At 30.1% G+C, this 12300-nt stretch overlaps 3 protein-coding genes across 3 annotated transcripts; all 3 read right to left on the minus strand.

Moving 5' to 3' along the window:
* Positions 1–410: 410 nt before the first annotated feature.
* Positions 411–815, minus strand: EIN_381980 (hypothetical protein; the record flags this gene model as incomplete). Its single annotated transcript, XM_004254397.1, has 1 exon — positions 411–815. The coding sequence occupies one exon, from the start codon at positions 813–815 to the stop codon at positions 411–413; it is 405 nt and encodes a 134-aa protein (XP_004254445.1).
* Positions 816–4572: 3757 nt separating this feature from the next.
* EIN_381990 (heat shock protein 70, putative) lies at positions 4573–6273 on the minus strand (the record flags this gene model as incomplete). The annotated part of the gene is made up of 1 exon (XM_004254398.1): positions 4573–6273. One exon carries the CDS (start codon positions 6271–6273, stop codon positions 4573–4575), a length of 1701 nt encoding a protein of 566 aa, XP_004254446.1.
* A 1331-nt stretch (positions 6274–7604) lies between these two features.
* On the minus strand, positions 7605–8435 carry EIN_382000 (negative regulator of the PHO system, putative; the record flags this gene model as incomplete). Its single annotated transcript, XM_004254399.1, has 1 exon — positions 7605–8435. One exon carries the CDS (start codon positions 8433–8435, stop codon positions 7605–7607), a length of 831 nt encoding a protein of 276 aa, XP_004254447.1.
* Between the last annotated feature and the right edge of the window lie 3865 nt (positions 8436–12300).

Here is a 12300-nt window from a genome sequence, read left to right on the forward strand (position 1 = left end):
TTTCTTTGTGTTTTTGTTCTGTATTTCAAAAGTCACACAAAATTTACACAATGAAACGTTCCAGTCTTTTTTCATACATCTTTTCTTTATAATGAGAACAAAATATAAAATTTGAATGTAATGACAAAAAGATGAATAAAAAGATAAATTTGTTACATCAGTTAGTTGCAGTGAATGCGATGAAGTACTCCCAGTCACCAGGCACACCAATCTCCGGCTTTTCAATTTCAAATTTTCCTTCGACTTTATTTCCAGCCAACGCGACTTGTGCCTGTGTGATGCAAATTCCCATGTTGAGTGTTGTTCAACTTCCTTTGATCCCAAAGAAGTGCATTTTGTTCTTGTTGATAACAATTCTCCACTCCTGTTTATTTGAAGCACTTGGTGCAAATCTGATCTCCTCGAGTATTTTAAACATGAACATCTCTGGTGCGTTCTCCTTGCTGTATTTGGTCTCCGCATATCCAATGTAAATAATCATTCAACTCTTTTCTCTTTCGCGAGCAAGCCATTATACAAATGAGTTCACTTCCGTTGCCACTGTTTCCAACTGGAGAGACACATGGAATGTAATCAGTCGATGAGTTGTACTGAATTGCAGTAAAGAAGGAAGTCGTGAATGTCCCACCCAACCACACCGTCTTGAGGCCGAGGCGGGTGCATTCCAGAATGATCAGGTGCATTAGATACCCATACGAGAAGTCACTGTTCCGGTTGTTTTTTTCGTCACACCGAAGATCCAATACTTCGAGCCCGTGATGAACCCAAACGTACGGAATGAACTGAAATCTTCCATCTGAAGTGCAAATTTGCATGGCTTGTTGTATGGGGCATTCATCGAGTTGATTTTGGCGATGGATGTGTTGATTGTAGTCACTTGGTCAGCTGTTGGATATACCGTGCTATATGTTCGTGTGTAAATTCTGTCTAGCAGTGTCGGTTCCAATGAGGCAAAATCGATTTTTGATGATACAGCCATGTGGCGTGTTGTGTTTATAAGTTTTGGTAATTCTCTATATATTTTGTGTATTGAATACCTCCAAAACACAAAAACAAAATAAGAATTCACCATTCAAGTCAATTAGAAATTAACATCTATTTCTATTTAACATTTATTTGTAATTAACAAATTGTCAATTGAAAACATCATTAATTATATCGTTGAATTTGTATGGAATTAATGAAAATAACAACTTGTTAATTATTTAGCAAAAAAATATATACAATTTAACAATTAATAGTAAATAATATTATAGAAAAAGTTCTTGTAATTTCCTTTTTTTTAACAAGTAAATATGAATCGTTTATATTTGCGCTGTTATCAATTAGAAACTCCTTTTATTGATAAACATGTTATTTTGTTGAAGTATTGGATGTTATTGGTTGTTAAAATGGTTTAACAAAAAGTAATAACAAAACAGGGTTATTATATAAGTATTATGTTGATATCATTATGTACAACACAGTCATAAATAATCACTACTCATTCACAAGAGTTGTTATCATTGCAAAACACAATGTTTTTATCAAACAATTTCTCACAGAGAGAATAAAACAAAGTGTTGTGTGATCATTTTTGCATACAAGTGCATTTGTGAAAACAATACTCCCCAACACTATTTTTAGTTAACAGTATTTCAACAATTTCAAGACTTGAACAATAGCAAAAGGATTTTTTGCCATATCAAGCTGGTTTGGAAGTGTCACAACAGACAAACAAACACAATTCTGGAAACACGAAGTGGGAATGGTTTTGATTGTGTCTGGGAGAACAACACAAACAAGTGAAGTGCAATTTTAAAAAGTGTTTTTCCACTGTAAAACAAATTGTGAGATAAAAGTATCGATGTCACTTTATTGCAATTTGCAAAGGAGTACTCCCCAAGTGTTGTGAGTGTTCGTGGAAGTGTCACTTCATTGAGAAATGTACTTTTGTAAAAGCATATGTTACCAATGCTATTCACACGTGGTATCTGGGAAGACATATGTTGTCTGTCTGTGTGTTCAAGACAGATGTTCTTGAATCTGTAATTTGTTGATTATCTGTGTTATCTGAAAGTGTATGACACTTTGTACCAAATAAGTATTTCAAAAAACGATATTAATGTGTTATGAGTGTTGTTTGGTGATGTACAACACGTTTGTAAAACATCGTTTGACTCGTCTCTAATAAATTCATTGCCAAACAATTCATCGAGTTTGGACCAAATATTAAGAAACTCGATGTGGGAAATATTTAATTGTCTTTTGTGTGAGGGGAATTGGGTTTGAGTGGAACTTTTCCATTGTTGAGTGATACTTTTTACAAACCATCTCGGCGTTGATAAAATCAGAAATTAAATTAAAACATTATGAAACAATCATCAGTGAGTAACTGTCCAATCTCGACATATATTGAATGTGTTGGTTTTAAGTTCTCATTTGTTTTTTAATAAATAATTTTATGGTATTTAGCAATATCAACATCGATATAATTTGCAAATAAAAATCTGTGTTGGTTTCATTATACAATTGATTATGTTGTTTAATTTTTTATCGAATCAACATGTGAATATTGACAATGTGTAAAATTTGGGTTTTTGATACTTTTTATATGTAAACTGTAGTTCAAAAGTCTGTACCGCAGTATTTATAGAACTTCCTAAAGTCCCGTTTTTTATTTTTTATTTTTTCTAAAAAAACAAAAAAAACAAAAAATCGAAAGTACAGACTTAATTTTGAAAAAAATACCAATCCCGTTCATTTATTTTTGTACAATATCGGGAATTTATCGGAATATTAGCCAGCCTTTTCCAAAAAACCCGATCCTGTTATTTGATTTGATCACAACTCGATACTTTACAACACAAACTCAACGTTGTTGGTCAAATCATACAACGATAAACACGTTAATAAATTGGGATGTCGTTGTTTGTGTCAATTTGTAACTAAATACCAGTTTCGTTAAAAAATAAATTTCAATCAAAAACAGACACGTGGTTTTGTTTTTTGGACAAGATAAAATGAAATAACGAGTTTTAAAGAAAAAATAAATAAGAGCAAACAATTAATAATTTTGTGTTTTGATATTTCAGTCATTGTTGTGACAACACCATCAGTATATCGATATTACGCGATACTTTAGCGCTTGTTATTTATTTTATTATTATAAATGAAGACTCGACTTTGAAAATTTTTGGCATTTATTTTATCAGCTTTTATAATAAAATGCACTTTTGGGATCAGTAGTGTGTATTTCAAAAACAAAAAACCGTTATTTCAAATTTTATATAGAATTTTTTAATGCTTAAAAATTCTTTAAGTAAAAAATTGTTTTTTGAAAACTGTTTTTTTTTATTTGGAAAAAATAAGTGAATTTATTACAAAAAAACGATTCCCAAAAATAATAAACAAAATAAATGCAAAAAATCGGGACACCCCAGTACAGACTTTTGAAAAACAGTTTATTAAATCACATTATTTATTTATATCATTATATTATTATTTATAATTACGTTGTATTGTTTTTAAATAATATTGATATGATTTAATAAAATGAATGTTAAATAATAAATAGAAACATCACTTATTATTTTTAATATCAAAACTCACCAAAATTTTAATAAAAAAATAACTATCAAATCTAAAAACGAAATGGAAGAGATAGTTGAAAATATGTCCCATTGAAAATAAATGTTGTTAAAAATGCTGGAGTGGGTAAAACGTCAATCATTGAGCGCTTTGTAGACAACAAAATTCACGACCAAAATGTCAATTCAATTTTTTGCGCCTTAAATATGAAACAGATTGTTTACAATAAAAAAGAAATCAAAGTTGTGTTGTGGGATGTAGGTATGTCACTTTAATAATTATAATAACAACGATAAACTTTAAAAACACCCTTTGAGTAATACAAACATTGAATGACACAAAGTTAAACAAGCGCAAAATTAGGATTTTGATATTAAAAAATACACAAATTTGTCTTGGTTTGTTTATTCTTATTTCCATATTATAACATTAAGTAACATCAAGTTGTGTTTGATCCACACGATCCAAAGTCGTTTGAAGATGTCAATACGTGAATTGAAACAGCGAGACAAACGACTGCTAATGGCGTTATTTATGTTGTTGTATGCAACAAAGTTGATTTAGCCAATCCACTTATCACACATGAAATGGCACAAAATTTGTGCAACAGCGAGAAAGAAATCATACTTAAGATGTGTTCAGCAAAAACAAGAGAAGGAGTCAATGAGTTGTTTAACTTTGTGATAGGTAAAATTTGTGACAATGATGAATTGTTTGAGCATTTGTATCAAGAACAACTCCAATATCAACAAAATGGACAACCACAAGATTTGACAAAGGATTACAGTGTCTGTCGAATTCTTTGATTTATTTTTACTTGAATGTTATTTTATTTAATACAATTGATATAATACTTGTGTTATTAAATAGAACCAACAACTTTGTATGTTATTGATAATGTGTTACTGTTTTAAAAAATACATTGTATGTATTTTATAGCATTGTTGACAATATCAACAAACAATAACTTTTTAAAATAATAATAAATATGTTCAGTTAAACTCAATTAAAACTTATTGTGTTTTCGATGTGCCTTTTCAATGCAAGCAGTTCTTTGTCGAGTGATGAAGTATCAACCAACATGCCACCTTTCAACACTTGGCCATTTCTTAGAGTTGCTTTGATTGCAGTGTTTCCAATTAAATCGACATCCACTTCTATTTTTACAGAGTCGCCAGGTGGAATTTTAACGTCTACTAGATGTTTGAATCCCATACAATTTGTTCTGTATTCAACATTCTTTTTTAGTTCAATTTCGGTCTTATAAAACCTCAGAACAATTTCTTTCTCTCCTTTTTCACATTCATACGTTTTCTCAAAGTGAACGGGCAATACGACTTCCCTTGGCACAACAGTTTCAAAAACACCACTTACACTGAGTCCCACTGTATACGACGATCTCTGGATAATGTTATTGAATACGTTTGTACCCAAACTGTTTGATGCATGTATCGCACAACCTTCAGACACTGTTGTCATTTTATCTTCTGTTTCAATTTTACAATTGCCATTTTTGTTTACTCTAGTTATCGCCTTTGTAACGGCTTCTTTAACACCTGGAATACGCGCACCTCCACCAACTAAGATTACCTTTCCAAAGTTTTTGAGTTGTACTGTTGCATGTTTCAAAATTCCAAAAATTGTATCTTTAATGTCATCAAAAAGGTCTTGTGCTTTTTTAGTAAAAACACTTCTTTGTAAATTAAATGTATCATCGATATTGAGTTCATGTAACAAAACACTGTTGTTCATATCATTTTCTGTCAACAAATTTTTAAATTCAATTTCGACTTGAGATTTTGTTGAAAACGCAATTTTTGTATCTTCAGAAACTTTTTTGAGGATATTGAGGCGGCTCCTTTTGTTCAAGCGCTCTGAAACCAAATCACTTGGCCTTATTTTATAAAAATAAGAATCAATTTCACGAACTTTTTCTGTGATCATTTCAGATATAATTGCATCGAAATTGTTCCCACCAAGGTCATTGTTTCCATCAGAGTAAACCGACTCGTAATATCCATTTGCATTTTTCTGAATACACGAAATGTCAGTGGTACCAGCACCAATGTCAATTACTATAAAATTCTTTGCTGCTGATTCCTTGTTTGCATCCAAATAATAGAGAACTGTTGCTATTGGTTCAGTAACAACATCAACAGTTTCAAAACCACCCAACTTGGCAGCCTCGGTCAAATCTTGAACAGCTTCCGCAGTCATCTTTACGGGAACACCAACGAACATATTAGGTCTTACAAGATCAGGCACTTCCATTTTAATCTGGTTCATCAGTGTTTTGAAGAAAAGGGCGGCAATTTCTTTGGGACGAAAGGTATTTGGTTTTGGCTGTTGAGAACCAACTACAACTACAGCATGGTCTTTTTCTTCTTTAAACTCAAAGCCTAAACTCTCCGACTCGTCTTGCAACTCTTCAAATGTTTTACCTAGAAAGCGCTTGATGTTGTAAAATGTGTCATCGTATTTCAGTTGGTCTTTGGGGTATTTAGCCTGTTCGCCAACAACAAAAGACATTTTGGATTTGGGAGTGTCGCTAATAAATCGTAGCCATGCAGGAGTGATCGATGAGCCATCGTTGAAAGTCACGGTTCGAATTTGTTGGGTTTTATCACGATATGAAATGGCAAATTTGGATGTGCCGAAATCGATGCCAATTGAAATCGATTTTTTCGGTTGTTCAGTCGACATTTTGAATTTATAAGATATAAACCAATTGTCTTTATATTAAAATATAAAAATCACTTGTAACAACATTAAATGATTTTAATGACTTATATATATTGTTTATAATTGGACATTAATGATAATTCTTAACCAAAATCAATTCAAATCATTTTTGTTCATTTTATTGAACTTAACACTTTTTCAATAAGACTAATTTTAATGACTATTATTTTTCATTTTTTTTACTTATGAGACTTCAAAATCTGCTCAATTACAACAAGGAAAAACAAATAAAAATTCACATAATATTTATGTTATATTTTTTAAAAATATTAAACTTGATAAATTTTTAAATTCTATAAAACCAAATTCGAAAACACAAAAAGAGAATTCATTTTATTTATACAATTGACTTCTTAACGAGAAATCAATAGACAAATAACATAAAAATTATACAGAACAAAGTATAAAAATGAATTATCAAATCTGCATGAAAATAAGTATTTGTACAATAAGTGTTTTTTCCATCACACTAATTTTCCAATTTAAATGTATACATTATTTCTCAAAAGTCCACCTCTCAGCGGTTGTTTATATGTTCTATATCACCACATTCATTTTCCATACCATGTCATCGTGTTGTGATTGCCCTGCTTACAAAAAAGTCCAATAAAAAACACCAAATTTGAGCGGAAGCAGTGCATAATCAACAATTTGGTGCAACTTATTTTTTTTACTTTTCAATGCTGTCTTTAACTTTTTCTTCACTGACTCGGAGTGACTATTTGGCATTTTTTTAATTTGATAACCAGCCCAGATATTAACTCAAATTCATATTTACCGAAAAAAATAATCTGCATGTTATTTTACTTAGTTAAAATAAAAATTTGAATGGAATTGTGTAAAGGGCATCCCATTTGTACGCGTTAAAAACACTAAAGAACAATGCCATTTTGAACAAAATAAACAGTTGATTGTTTATAAAATTGCAAAGAAAAAGTTTTTTTATTTTGAATTAATTTAATTTATATAAAAAGTAAACAAATTTGAAAAATTGAAAATGTTATTGGATAAATATTGAAAGAAAATGTGACTTAAAATTAGATAAATTAGATGCCAATAAATTGATAAAACAAGTTATTATCACCATCTCAATAAAACACACGCATAATAATTTAATAACACTCTTATCAATTTAGATAATCTTTTTCGAGTTTTTCCATAACAACTTTGATTGTAATTCTGTTTTTGGTATTTGTTGCCAGCACATTCAAATCAAAGTGTATGTCTCACTTATTATTGTACCTGGATTTTGAAGGCGATTACTTTCATTTACAAATTCTGTTATTTTCCATCTAAATTAATTTTTTCTTTTGGATACGCATTTCCCAATACAAAGCATTCATACATCGAAATTGCAAATAATACACATCTGCGGCTTGTTTGTACTTCTCTTGATTTAACACTTCAGGAGCCATAAAAACCGGTGTTCCAATTCCTTTTGTGAATGTCATGTTTGTTATCAATAAATTGATGTTTCTACTAGTTCCAAAATCTGTCAGTTTGGCATTTACATTGTTGTTGAAATCCAGAGAAATCACCAAGATATTGTCTGGCTTGATGTCTCTGTGTAATATCCCATTTTCGTGTAAATACAAAATTCCTTTGGCAGCTTCTAATATCATTTTTAATATCATTTTCTCATCAATTTCGTTTGTTTTTTTATGGTTTATTAGATCTTTCAAACTTCTGTATTGTGCTAATTCGGTGACCATACATATCTTATTTGGGACGAACACAGCCCCATAGAAGTGGACGATATACTTACACCGAAATTTGTCCAACATGTTGATTGCATTTTCAAATTCAAGAAATAGTTCAGTGCTGTCTTTATAGTCTCTTATCTTCTTTATTGCAACTACGTTTCCTCGATAAGTCCCTTTATAAACAACACCAAACTTACCTTTTCTTATTTTCTTCTCTTTTATTAATAAATCAGGATTAAGTCGTGTGGATATTTGTGTGACTCCTTTGATTGTTATTTCAATGATTGTTTCAACACCACTTTGCAACGACTTTGATACAATTTTGGCTTTCGAACAGATTTTAGTAGTGTAATTTGGTTTCACAAAAATTTTAAATTCACACGCAAATCCACGTTTTAAAGTAACAACTGGCAGGTTCATATCAAAATTTCTGTTAATTAGAAGAAACACTCATTTGAACTTTCATTGTTTTTCTGAGTTATTTCCAATACATAGAAGTTGTCGAGTTTCTTCACAAATTGGAATTCGTCCAGTCAGTGTTGAAGTCGATTTCTGAACGATTTACACAAACACCATTTCTTAGTGACATAAATTGAATGTTGGATTTACTCATTACAAAATTGTTTGAATCTTTGTGACCTTTTTGTTACTCATCCATCTTAAAATGAATGAGAGTGAAACACCAAATAATACAAAAAAATAAGATGCAGATGAAACTGATGACTAATACAATAATTAATATGACCCACCAAACACTTTTCGTCTCAGAAAAAGTGCCATCCTCACTTGGAATATGACAAAATGCACATTAGGAACACTTTGAAGTGGCAACTTCAATGCATTTAGACACTGTAGAGAGAAAATAACGCTTCCTATTTTAACAACGTTCTCTCCATTACACAACATACAACTCTTACTTTGTGAACATGAAAAACATTCAATATCACATTTAAAACATTCGTTATGTTGTGAATAAAAACCAGTTTTGCAGAGTGAACATCCACCTGATGTCACTTTATCAGAACAAATTTCTTGTAACTCGTTTTGTGGTTTACACAAGCCGTCACCTGTCATGTAGTTGGTTGAGTAATATGTTAAACAAGAATTTGCTGTATTACATGTAAAACAATTTATCAAACGATTCTGACAATCTAAACCATTTCGATAATACCCATCTTTACATATAACACACCCACTACTCACTGAAGATAGTTTATTACATTTTTCTAAAAGTTTTTCATTGGAAATTCACTCGTGGTTAACGTTGAGATAATATTCAGAATAACAAGAAAGACATGTTGTGGAATTCAAAACACAATTTTGGCATTTTGAAGCATCACAAATTACACATGTTTGAGACAATGATGTATCATCTATATAATATGTCGGTTTACAGCGCAAACACGTTGAGTTTTTAATTTCACAATTATTATTATCAACGAAAGACACTCCGAATTTGATAAAATGTAATTTACATCTCAGGTAACACACTTGTTATTTACTATTATTCGACAATTGGGTTGATTAGAAAGACATTTTCCATTTTGGTCTTTCTGTGTATTTTCCATTAAAAAACACGAACTTTTTTCACAATTTTTATTTTCTTCCAATACATAATTTAATGTTGTGTTACATTGTAGTGGTCGTGTTAAGTCACATAAGTTACTTCCAATGTACTTATCTTGACATGACACACATTTGTTGTCTTTAACAAAGTACCCATCAACACAAGAAGTGATATTTCTTTGTGAGTTTGAATTACTATAAATATCAACTGGTTCACATAAAATGCCTTTATTAATCAATTTACGTGTTGTGTCGCATAACAAACAATTTGCATTGAATTCAAATTGTTGACAATTGTTCTTGGGTGATACACACAAACCATTTTTTTAACAATTTACCTTCTTCACATTTTAAGCAAATTCCATTTTGAGATATCAAACAGTTGTCTATATGAAATAGTGTACATGTGTTATTCTTACTATCCAAAAGATAATTCGTTTCACATTTAATACACTTTCCTGTACTTAAACAAGAAACACATTTTTCAATTGGACATTCAATACACTTTGATGGAGTTGTAGAGTAATATAAGTTGGTACAAAAATAATAATTCAGACAAGTAAAACTGTTCTTTGTGTATACACCATAAGTGCATTGTTTGTTGTTGTATATAAAGTACTTTTGGCTCAGGACTATAACACTTTTATTTGATGAAATACTCGCAAAATTAATTGTCTGTATTTCTAATGTTTCAATATTAATATTTAAAGAAATATATCTCTTCATACTTACAAATAGCGTCCCGATCACGACAACATCACTTTCATCTATATCAATTTTATGTTGTTTTTATGAGTATTTTTGTTACTTTTAATCAATTTCGATTCATCAGTAATTATTAATTCGCTGATTGTATCAAGTGGCACGATATAACAATTGGTTGTACATGGGCAGTAGGGCTCAATAAAGTTTCCCAATGAAATTTCAGTGCCATTCAAATGGCAAAATATCTTGTCTGAAACTCCATATCTTAACAACATATCATTCGTTAACAATTTAAATGTGGTTGGAAAACTTTCGCCAGTCTTTGGAGATATCGTTCCATTGAAAAATGCCAAATCAAACTCACAATCAAATTTAGAGAAATCAGACGAACTGTCTATGGAAAGTGTTTTGGTGTAGAACAAAAGAATATCTTTGATTATTCTTTTAACATTAAAAAAGTCTACTGAACATGTATTTCCTCGAGTAGTAGAACTCACCACACTTGTATACCCACGATTTCCAAATACAAACGTGCAAAAACACGACAGTACATCACACCTTATTGTCATAATATCCACTGAAATCCCAAACTCAAACTTTGTATCCGAATTGATTTCAAACTTACTTAAATTTGATATAAAAAATGTGTCATACAACCCAAAAAAATCTCATTTTTCAAAGCGAGTGTTCCAAATATCATTTGTATCGAATTTTTACTCATTACAACGTTAAAAGTTTTAAATTCAATTTGCCCTGCAAACACTTTCAATTGTGAATTATCGTCAAGTGTTAAATCGGATGACGTATTCATAAGAAAACTGTTATATACTTCGACTAAAGAATTACCTGTCATTTCACACGTTGTGCTATCAGCCAAAGAAAATATATCAAAAATGGCAACTTTTGAATTATCTACGAAAGAAATTGAAGAATATTTCAATCCAGTCAATCGATTTTTAACTATAAATTTAGAAGTGTCACCAACTTGAATTCTTCCAGTTACCAAGTTAATGTAATACGTTGTATTCAGAGTCGAGTTGTTTAATAATTGTATTTTACCGGAGTCTTCAACTATAATAAGAAATACAATTTGAATTGATGAGTTGTTATATAAATTGAGAATAGAAGTGTTGTAAACAAAAATGTGGGATTTTGAAAAGATACAGGCATTATAATAAAATAAAAATTTGAACGATTCCGCATTAGTATTTGTTTTGTGTTATTCAATGTTAATTTTTTTTCCATTTCTATAGTCTCACCAGTTTCAATAACAATGATTTGGTTTGCAATAACGGATTTTTCAATTGATAAAATACCAGAGTTTGACACATATAAATTACCACTAAGAGAACAATCAGATGTCCAAGAAACAGCAGATGTTATCGAAGTGGAACCACAACTTTCTGTTTTTGTCTGTCCTGTTGTAAAAGAGCCAAAAAATTGATAATATCATGAAAATTTTTAACATCTTTCAAATGTAATTTTCTTTGAATAAACAGATACTTTCTGTAATTGTTTTTCAAAATAATTTTTTAAATAATTTTCAAAGAAGTATATATTTAAATAAAGTAGTAATAATAAATTTGATTAAAATTTGATCATTTTAATATTTTTGTGTTTTCAGCAAATTAATTAATAATAAATTCAAACTTTCATTAATTTAATAAATAGATTGGACTTACCTATTAACAATTAGTCATTATATAAAAAATTGTGACTAAATATTTATAATAAAAAAACAAATACAATATCATGAGTAAAACTATATATATATATATATATAGATAGTAGTTAATGGGGAACAAGAATTAATTGGGTGACCTAGTAAAATAAACACAAATGTATTTTATTGACTAAAAGAGGCCAGCGGAGAAGAAAAGAGTGATACGATAAAGACATCTGAAAAAAAGTGCAACCCAGAAGAAGAAGTTGGCGGAGCAAAACAAATTATAATTAAATTAAGAAGGTTGTTGCATTGAAAAATAACGCGATGAAATAATAACAAAACATTTGT

The sequence above is a fragment of the Entamoeba invadens genome (assembly GCF_000330505.1).
Source record: "Entamoeba invadens IP1 unplaced genomic scaffold scaff_1105074725743, whole genome shotgun sequence".
Taxonomy (NCBI): Eukaryota; Evosea; order Mastigamoebida; family Endamoebidae; genus Entamoeba; species Entamoeba invadens.